The sequence below is a fragment of the Artibeus jamaicensis genome, unplaced genomic scaffold (genome assembly GCF_021234435.1).
Source record: "Artibeus jamaicensis isolate MK-2021 breed Jamaican fruit bat unplaced genomic scaffold, CSHL_Jam_final contig_477, whole genome shotgun sequence".
NCBI lineage: Eukaryota > Metazoa > Chordata > Mammalia > Chiroptera > Phyllostomidae > Artibeus > Artibeus jamaicensis.
In genome coordinates, this window is record NW_026521854.1 from 7,620,912 (window position 1) to 7,631,236 (window position 10,325).

The window sequence follows — 10,325 nt, forward strand, 5'->3', positions numbered from 1 at the left end:
GTCAGGACTCAGGTCCTGCGGGTCTATAGGGATTTCAATCCAGCAGGAATCTGCCAGTGAGCAGCAGCTGCTGTGTGTCCCTGGCCTGAGACTTGGACTTTCTGGGCTCTGATTTTTCCATGTGGAATTTCTTCATGTGGGATGGGGTAGTGGTGTGAGGGGGTAGGGACACTGAGTTTCTAGTTCATGTTTACTCAGATCACATTTCCTACACAAATAACTGTGCCAGGACCAGGCTGGGTGGTGGGAACCAGGCAGACGTGGCTTTGCTTTTTAGGGGAGTTACCCAGTCTGATCTGGGAGGCAGCTGGGAATCAGTTAAACATTACGTAAAATTACAGCAGAGCTTTGAGAGCTCATCAAAAGGGGCCTGAGGAGGTGGGGGTGGGGAGGATTCTGAAGAAGACCCTAATAAATGAATAGGGGTAGTTGGTCACAAAGAAAGATGGGGGCACCCTGGCAGAGGGAACAGCCAATGCAAAGGCCCTGGGGTGGGAAGGCGCTTGCCAGAGAGCAGGGAGGAGGGCTGGAGGGTGCCTTGGGGGAAGGAAAGGATGTCAAAGACGTGATAGAGGCCTTGCAGGGGAAGGAGAAAGAGGAAGGGGATGGGAGTGATGGATTAGGAAGGAGAGAGGGTAGAGGGTGAGACAAACTGGGGAAGAGAAGAAAGAGGGTGAAGTAGGGAGGAGGAGGAAAAGGAGATAGAAATGGAAGGAGTCCAGGAGGAGGTGAAGCTAGTGACAGCGAAGGGGGGGGAGGAAGTTTAATTCTTCGAGGCTGTCGCCTGAATATAATTCACGTTGTAAGATCGCCCCCTGGCGACCCACTGGAGAACAAGCAGGGAGATGGGGCCGGTCCACCCTTGGGTCTAAGGTCTGGTGGCGTCAGAGTTGGTCACAGAAAGTGTGACAGCCTGACCCAGACCTTTAGTCTTCCAGTCACAGTTTCTCCATGAACAGAACTAGGGGACAATATGCTCCTAGTCCCTCGCCAGGCGCCCCCTATGCTGATGGTGCTTTGCCTGGATGTGCTGATGTGATTGTCACTAAGCCCTAAGGACCTACTGCCATCTCCACTTCACAGAGGGCAAACTGAGGCTCAGAGGATAGCATGCAGAAGGCAGAAGCAGCCCTGGCTGGTGTAGCTCAGTGGATTGAGCGCAGGCCTGCGAATCAGATGATCGCGGTTTGATTCCAGTCAGGGCACATGCCTGGGTTGCAGGCCAGTTCCCAGCAGGGGACGCATGAGAGGCAACCATACATTGATATTTCTCTCCTTCCTTTCCCCTCTAAAGATAAATAAACAAACAAACAAACAAATAAATAAATAAATGCCAAGATTTAAAAAAAAAGAAGGCAGAGGCAGAACCGGAACTCAGAACCCCAGTCCTGTCCTAGGCTCCAGTGGCCTGGTTTGGCCATGGTGGAGACCCAGCTCCTCCCAAAGGACTTGGAACACACGCCCTGGCTGGGCGGAACTTCGGGTGTCCCTGGTGTTCCAAGGTGCCAATTAAATGCTCGTGGCTGTCTGGGCTGGAGCTGTGGACGGCAGCATGGCCGAGCCAGGGCCAGAGCCAGGACATGCTTGGCGGCTGCTCGCCCTGTGTGGGGCTGCTGTGTTCCTGGCAGCAGCTTCTGCTGGGGCAGCCCTACTGGCTTGGAATCTGGCTGCTGCAGCCTCCAGGGGGTCTCGCTGCCCAGAGCTGGAGCCAGAGGTCAATGCCACGGTGTCCCCCAGGGACCCAGTGCCAGAAGTCCAGGAGCTTCAGCGAAAGCTGGCGGAGGCTGCCCAACGAGAGAAGGCTCTGGCCAGGCAGCTGGACCAGGCTGAAGGTATCCATCGGGAGCTGGAGGAGGCTTTAAGGGCCTGTGAGGGCCACCAGGTAAGTAGGCAGTGTTGTGGGCTGGGGCATCTAGAATTTGAGGACAGAGAGCCTGCACACACCCCCAGGGATGCCCCCCAGTACCTGGGTTTCCCCAATTCTTCAGTTTGGATGAGGATAATACCATAATCCCAACTCCTACGATGCCGGTTCACCCTTGAGTTCATCTTCTGATCTAGAAGGCCCTACTGTTCTCTGCTATTTGCCAGATAAACTGTAGTGGCTAGAGAAGCCCCAGACCCCTGAACCCACCTGATGAGGCCCTGTTTTATCCTTTCCCCCAGGTGCCCACTCAACTCTCCCCACTGCCCAGCCAGTGTCCCAGCCCTATTTCTGGAAAAGGACATTCATGTCACCTGTAATTAGGAGGCTAAACTTGGCTACTTGGAGGAGGTACCAGCCAGGTCCTCCCTTTTCCTCTGGCCACCTCCTTCAAATACTTTCGTAACCCTTCCCACTCCTCAGCCTCACAGAAGAACCATCTTCAAAGTCCCAACCACTCACATTTATTAACTACTGTGCACTTCTGTGTGTATTTTAGAAATCAAAACAGACCTCTTACCCTCTTCCTGCCTGTCTAAGGAAAGGGCCTGGGACAACTGAAATTAAAAGCAGCCTGCCCTCGGTTCAGATTCTGATTTTGCCTCCCAATGGAAGATGCTCTGAGGTCAGACTAGCTGCTTTACAGAATGTCTCAGAGGTGATGGACAATCCACATATCCAATGGGATATGTGGATCCAACACCAAATGGGCTTGTGTTGGTTTGAAACTCGAGTTGGTGAGTCTAGATGTAGCTGGGATTGGAACCCCAGTCTGGCTGCAGAGCTAAACCCTTTCTGCATCACCGTGTCTTGGGGTTGGGGGGCGGTGGACCTAGACAGACACCTCTTTCCAGGCAGGCAGTAGTCAACATGCCATGCCCGACTTCAGTGGCCATTTCTATGTTTTACAACTACAGGACCCCAAAGGACATTCCAACAAAGCTCAGGAAACACCAGTGTTATCTCAGTGTCCCCTAGAAAGGGCGGGGCAAATTCAGTCCTGCCCTCCCAGCTGCCCTCTCCCTCCCCTCCACTCCGCAGAGCCAGCTTCAGACCCAGCTGATGATACTGAAGATTGAGATGGATGAGGCCAAGGCACAGGGGACTCAGATGGGGGCCGAGAACGGGGCACTGACAGGTGTGTTGGGGAGCAAGGGTGCTGCTGGCCAGGGCTAGAGGTGGGAGGAGCCTAGAAAGTTCCTAGCTACGCAAAAGTAATGCAAACGACATGCAAATGAATGTGAAAACGTATGAAAGAAATGCACATACATGCAAAGGTCACAAAAACGCAAATGCAACAAAATAGGCAAACTCCACATAAACGACTTCCAAAAGCAGTGCAAACCTACGAAATGCTATGCAAATGATACGTAAGGGCCATGTAAACGGCACACAAATTTAATTCAAATAAGGCACAGCACGGAAGTAGTAGGCAGACTATAAACTCCGACGCCGGCACGCACGGGATTGGGAGCCTGGTCTCCAGCCTCACCGAGCCCGTTGCGCCCGCAGAAGCCCTGGCGCGATGGGAGGCTGTGGCCACTGAGTCAACCCGGCTGCTGGAAGAGGAACAGCGGCGCGCACGCGCAGCCGAGGCCGAGGGCGGAGCCTGCGCTGCCCGGGAGGCGGTGCTGCACGAGCGCGTGTGAGTGCGGGGAGGAGCAGGGGCGGGGCCTTGGGGAGAGGACGAGGGAGGATCTAAGTGAGTTAGCACCTAAGGGTGGTGAATCGGGTGGGCACTCTAGAAGAGGGAGTCCCCAGGCTGGGGCCGGCACTGTGCAGGCATGGGTTCTTAGGTTCAGGCACATTTTGGGGGCCCTGGGAGAGTGGTGGAAGGGTGCAAGGACACAGAAATATCGCGGGAGGGGGCCGGGTAACTGGAGGAGAGCTTCCGGACAAAAGGTAGAAGGCCTTGGGGAAGGACCCCCGAAATGGCCAGGGATGAAGAAAGGACTGGGATCCTGGGGATGGGGTTCCCAGAAAAAGAGGAAGAGTGCTGGGAGGTATCGGGGGTGGGGGGTCGAGGGTCTGGGACCTGACCGGCCCCTCCTCCTTCCCGGCAGTAAAGCTCTGGAAGCCGAGATGGACCAGCGCAGAGTGCCGCACACCCGGGCCCGCTCTGGGTCCCGACCCCGGCCCAGCGCCCGCTCTCGCTCTCGCTCTCGCCCCAGACCCTCTGGGGGCTGCCGTCGCACCCGAGGGTGAGTCAGCTTCCCGCAGGCTGTGGGCTCCAGGGCAAGACAGACACTGTACGGCCCCGAGTGCACATGTATAGAGATGCTCACGCTGGATGAGGTGCCCAGTCGATATCCATCAACGCTCAGCTTTAGACCAGCTGCTGTGAACAGAGACGAGAAGGAGACTCGACGCTCTCTCCCCAACCATCTTGTGCTTGCATTCTACAAACAAGAAAGAGGCCCATTTAGTCACCCAGTGAGATCATGCTGATGTGGGACTTTAAGTCCCCTCGAAGGATAGCGTTGCCCTCATCCCACAAACATGGGGATTTAGGGTCCAGCCTTGGCTTGGGAGTGACCTGAAGAGGTCAGTTCTTGGGCCTCAGTTTTGTAAAATGAGTGATTGGAATCGCGTTTAGAGAGCTGGCTTCTCTTTGACACCAAAAACTGACAAAAGAGCACAGTAAGAAAACGACAGACCACTCTTCTTCTAAGAATGGTACGAAACTCCCACATGGAATTTTAGCAAAGAGAACTGAGTAAAATATGCCACACACACACAAAAAGGTGGTTTATGCCTGAGATGCAGGGACGGTTCAGTATTCAGAAGTTTGTTAATAAAATTCACCATAGTAATGGATTAAATGAGAAAAAAGTTCTGGAAAAAAAGCCATTAAATTCAGGGACAAGGTAAGGAGAACCACTATCAAGTATTTACTATGGTTTTGGGGGTGCTAGCCAATGCATTTAGACAAGAAAAAGAAACAAGACAATTATTATAAAAGAGGAAGGTAATTTATAGCTTGATAAGAGAGCACTGTTTATACAGATTTTAAAAAAAATTGAAATAACAATTTCATGTGGCACAACTTCATGTCATTTTTGTTTTATATTTATATTTCACATAACTTCAGACTTACGGAAAAATTGGAAGATGAGTACAAAGAACTCCTGTGCACCCCTCACCCAGATTCCACAGATATTAACTTTTACCACCTTTGCACGAGCTCTTGCTTGCGTTCTCTCTCTCCCCATCTCTACTTTTATTAAAAAGTTGCAGAAATGATGTCTCTTTGCCCATAAATACTTAAGTTTATCTTTCCTAAAAACAAGGACATTCTCTCACATAATCATGGTACACTATAGAAATTAGGAAATGCACATTGAGAAAGTGCTGTTATCTAGTCTGCAGACCTTCAACAGATTTTGCCATCTGTTCTGGTAATGTCCTTTATAACAAAAGATTCTTTTGGCTCACACACTGTATTTGCCACATCTCTCTCATCTCCTTTCATTGGGAATGCCCCTCAGTTTGTCTTTGCCTTTCATAATACTAAAATTTTTAAAGGCCCAGGATAGTCATTTCATGGAGTCCAAGTTTGGGTTTGGGTGGCATTTCCTTATAATTTCACATTGGCATTTTTGGCAGGAAAACATCAGAAACAATTTAACCTAACAATATTACTTCTGGTGGTATGATTATATAGAGAAAACTAAAAGAACATACTGAAACTTTTCTATATTTAAACAACTAGTTAGAAAATCCTTTGAAAGAAGAAAAGATTCATTTCAGATAGTTTTTTATACCCAGGAATAAACTAATTTCCATATTATGTAAGGTGCTCTTATAAATTTTTTTTAAAAAAACAACTCATAGGAAAGTGGACAAAGTTCACAGAAACATACAAAAAAAAAAAGATGCCAAATTTCACTCCTAGAAAAGAAATGTAAATTGAAGTAAAAATGTGCTACACTTTCCACCAGTTAGTTTGACGAAAATAAAAACAAACAAATTAAAACTTTGCAGATGCACTGTGTTGGCACTGCTGTGGAAAAACAAGCAATCCCACGCAGCACAGGTGGAACTGCTCATTGGCACAACCACTTGAAAGGGCGGTTTACTAGAATCTCTCAAAATTAAAGTGCAAATACTATTTGGTCCATCAATTCCCCTTCTAGCAATTTTCTACAACTATACTTACACAGGTGCAAAGTGATAGGCTAAATGCAATGCAGAACCTAGGTTGGATCCTGGAACAGAAAAACACAACAGGTGACTCAAAGTCCAGAGTTTAGTTAATAGTAATATACTAAGGTTAATCTGTTAGTCTTAACAAAGGAATCGTGTTCTATAAGATGTTAACAATGGACAAAGCTTGGTGAGGGCTATTCAGGGGCTCTCAGTATTGTCTCTGAAATTTTCCTGAGAATCTAAAGTTATTTCAAAATATACTTTTAAAGATTTTATTCATTTTTATTTTTAGAGAGGGAAAGGGAGGGAGAAAGAGAGGGAGAGAAATATCAATGTGTGGTTGCCTTGGCACGCCCCCTACTGGGGATCTGGCCTGCAACCCAGGCATGTGCCCTGAGTGGGAATTGAACCAACGACCCTTTGATTCACAGGCCAGCGGCACTCAATCCACTGAGTCACAGCAGCCAGGGCTAGAATGTACTTTTTAAAAGGAGAGGAGGAAGAGGGCATTATTACCAGATTCTTGGTAATTGCCATAAAATTGGAAACAACCTCAATGTCAGCCAACTGGGGACTTTGAGTGTCCACCCATTCACATGGTAGAATACTATACAACTATTAAAAAGGCCAAAGCAGATCTTCTGCAAGACACATAATGTAAAAAGCAGGAAAGCAATAACCCAAGGGGGACTTTTATCCAAATATTTCTAGGAAACACTGGTCACAGCTGTGGCCTCTGGGGCAGGAACCAGGGGCCCGGGCATTGGTGGGAGAGGCAGCCTCATGTCTCTCTCTATATCTCTTTGTAATATTTGCATTTTTAAAATCATGAACATGTATTACCTTTAAAAAATTAAATTTTGTTTTGAAAACTTCTTAAGAGGCTGGTGTGTGAAGAAGAGTGGGAGCCCTTAGGACATTGATCCTTCCTCAGCCAGTCATGCTCCTTACCCCACCCCCCACCCGCCTGGGGCTTGGTGGTGCCTGATCAGGGCCTTTACCTGAGAGAGGCCTACCTGGATGGGGAACAGGAGGGACGCACCCTGCCGAAGGAAGCCGGGCTGAGGGGAGGAATAAGAGGGTCTGGCCTCTGTGTTCCACTGTGGGCCACCAGAGGACGCCCCAGCCTGCTGGCCATCTACCGCCTAGTAAGGGTACAGAGCTTGAGGTTAAGGGTGGGTCTGAGAAGCCCCCACCCTGGCGTAAATCCAGAAGTGGGCAGGAAATGGCTTCTCCCTCTGGAGGCAGCCAGAGCTGGAGGCCAGGAGACTGGCCTTTGTTTAATTAAGATTCCCCTCACCGTGTGAGGGTCCAAGAGCTGATCCACGTAAAGGGCTGGGCTCAGAGCTGTACCTAGGACCTAAAACATTATCGTTATTATCCACTTATTCTGCTGGCTCCATCCTGACCACACCTGCAGAACACCTGAAACTCGGTTCCGTGGGCGGACAGAAGTGGGGAGTCATGGCAGGTGTGTGAGCAGGAAAGGCACAGGCAGATCTGGTGTCAGAAAGAGTTGGGAAGGGAGAGAGGGCAGAGGGGATGCTAAACCCCTGGGGAGGCCCATAGGATTGGGGGTGATTTAGGGAGAACAGGCCCATGCCCTGGCTGGCCTGTTCTCCCTGTTCACCAAGGCTTGCCAGCTGCCCGAGGGAGCAAACAGCACTCCTTAGTGAGTCCTGCCTCCTGGACCCCGCCTGCATCCTACCCACCGCTCCAGGCCAGCCCCTGGCCTGACCTTGCTCTGTTCTGCCCCATCTCTCCACCTGTCTAATTACCACTCAAAGTCTCTCAGTCTCTGAGTCTCTCTTTATCTCTGCATCTCCGACCCTGTCCCCAGCACACCTTTCAAGTCCCTACCCTGGCCTGCTATCCAGAGTGACCCTGGAGCCTCCCTCCTGGCGAGAGACAGGAGTGGGGGGCTGACGTGAGAAGCCTCGGTGCAGCTGTGGGTGGAGAGCACCTGGGACAGCAGCAGGCTGGCCTCACTAACTCTCCAGTTCCAGGTAAGAAAGTGGGTCACCTTTTTTTCAGCCCAGAACATGGAGGCCCAGAGAAAACAGGCTGTTCCTCTCCAAAGGGCTCTCTTTACCTCTCTGTCACCTTCAAAAGCACAAAACCTAATCTCGCTTGAATTTGACCAAAAACCCAAAGACACTGGCATAAAATGTGGAGGGTTTTCTGAGCTTTGTTGAAATTTTTCTTCACCAGAAATATCACTTCCTCAAAGATTTTCCAGAGGTTTAAAAAAACAAACAAACCAAAAAAAAAAAAAACCCCTCATGTCACTGGGAGGACTTGAGTGTCTGTTTTCAGGTAGTGACAGAGTTGACTTCCTCGTGACAGTTTTCCCAGCTCTGCCCAAACAAATGAAACCAAACTGATTGTTTTTAATTTTTCAAAACTTTAAAGTTGAAGCCTAACTTTGGGATGAACTGAGGGAATTCAGAGGATAGGTTCATGCACAAAATTTCCTGCGAACATAACAAATTGTTTTCAGGAAAAAAACTGAATGCTTATCAGGGCCGATGCATTGGACCTCGTGCGAACCCAAGCACACCTCCTGCCTCTGGGGTTTTCTGGCCGGGGACACGGGCAGAATGTGTGTCAGAAAGTCTGTTTTTAGAGGTTTTAGACACTGCTGGCAGGGGTGACAATGGAAACAACTTTGTTGGAAGACAAATCGGGGACAGCTCTCAAAATGCAAAATGTGACTACTTCGGGAACCAGTGATTTAATTTGTGGGGCTTTGCTATCGAATCTTATTTTGTTCATTGGAACAAAAATTTAGGGAAAAAATAGAAATGGTCTAAATGTTCATTGATAATTATTATGGTATTGTATGTAGCGAAAACCTGAACAGGAAGCAAAAGGAATAAACAGATCCCAAAGACGTAATGTTGAGCAAATAGAGAAATTTACATCATTAGTTTTTCCACGAAAAGAAAATCTAGCCCTGGCTGGTGTAGCTCAGTGGATTGAGTGCCGGCCTGCAAATCAAAGGGTCACTGGTTCAATTCCCACTCCAGGCACATGCCTGGGTTGCGAGCCAGGTTCCCCGTAGGGGGCATGTGAGAGGCAACCACACACTGATGTTTCTCTCCCTCTCTTTCTCCCTCCTTCCCCCTCTCTAAAAATAAATAAATAAAATCTTTATTAAAAAAGAAAACCTAGCTGAGATTAGCTTTATATTTCACTACATTGTGTTGGAATTTGGGTTTTTCTCGCTATTTCTGGGCTATATGGTTCTTTCCAAGCTACACTGTAGTAATTTGAGAGTTTAAAAAAAAAGATTTTATTTCTTTATTTTTAGAGAGCAGGGAAGGGAGGAAGAAAGAGAAGGAGAGAAACATCAGTGTGTGATTGCCTCTCACACGCCCCCACCAGGAACCTGGCCTGCAGCCCAGGCATGTGTCCTGACTGGGAATCAAACTGATGACCCTTTGGTTCACAGCCTGCACTCAATCCACTGAGGTATACCAACCAGGGCTTAAATATTTTATTTACTTATCTCTAGAGAGAGGGGAAGGGAGAGAGAAGGAAAGGGAGAGAAATATCAGTTTGTGGTTGCCTCTCGTGTGCCCCTAACTGGAGACCTGACCTGCAACCCAGGCCTGCTACCCAGGGATGTGCCCTGACTGGGGATCAAACCAGCAACCCCTCGATCCACAGGCCGGCACTCAATCCACTGAGCCACAGCAGCCAGGATGCAATTTGAGAGTTTTAAGCATTGCCTTCTGCTCGAAAACTTTGGAGGATCTAAGAGTGTCTAGACTTCCAATGGACTCACAGATGAAGCTTAACCCAACTCAACTACAGAGCCTTCTCAGATGCCCAGGGAAGAAGATTCAACTGCCTCTCAGCCTGTCTCAGAAGGTCTAGCAAAGAACCTTAGTAGCTTGACTCAACCCCAGTACCAAATCCCCTTCCCTTCCACCAGAATATTCACCCCAACAGCAGGACAGAGAAAGGAACTTACAGTGGCTGGGACTGGGGCTGGGTCAGAGCCCACTGCAGGAGGAAGCGCAGAGTAAGGACATTGGCAACTGCTCAGAAAGAAATGATGCAACAGGCGTTACAGGTTATTAGATACCGCACCCTCTCTCTGCTCTGAAAAGACCCGCAGGAGAGGGGCATTGAGATTGAATGAAGATTCAGAAGATTTGGATGTAGCCACCATTATTGCCTGTATCATAGAGATCTTTCCGATAACATTAGCGTGGAGAATAATTATGACATGTGGTCAGTTTAG

General features: G+C 48.9%; 1 protein-coding gene and 1 pseudogene across 1 annotated transcript; both read left to right on the forward strand.

Annotated features, from left to right (window-relative positions):
- Window positions 1-436: 436 nt before the first annotated feature.
- Window positions 437-5,107, forward strand: CCDC194 (coiled-coil domain containing 194). Its single transcript, XM_037141882.2, has 4 exons — window positions 437-1,882; window positions 2,966-3,062; window positions 3,437-3,569; window positions 3,988-5,107. Exons 1-4 carry the CDS (start codon window positions 1,514-1,516, stop codon window positions 4,127-4,129), a joined length of 741 nt encoding a protein of 246 aa, XP_036997777.2. The 5' UTR covers window positions 437-1,513; the 3' UTR covers window positions 4,130-5,107.
- On the forward strand, window positions 4,202-10,325 carry LOC128627852 (developmental pluripotency-associated protein 3-like; annotated as a pseudogene).

What these genes read in the sequence shown, in the direction of transcription:
- CCDC194 (XM_037141882.2), top strand. Translation starts at nt 1,514, where the DNA reads ATGCTCGTGGCTGTCTGGGCTGGAGCTGTGGACGGCAGCATGGCCGAG. An exon ending in GGGCCTGTGAGGGCCACCAG is followed by an intron (nt 1,883 to 2,965) that starts GTAAGTAGGCAG and finishes TCCACTCCGCAG; the next exon opens with AGCCAGCTTCAGACCCAGCT. An exon ending in CGAGAACGGGGCACTGACAG is followed by an intron (nt 3,063 to 3,436) that starts GTGTGTTGGGGA and finishes TTGCGCCCGCAG; the next exon opens with AAGCCCTGGCGCGATGGGAG.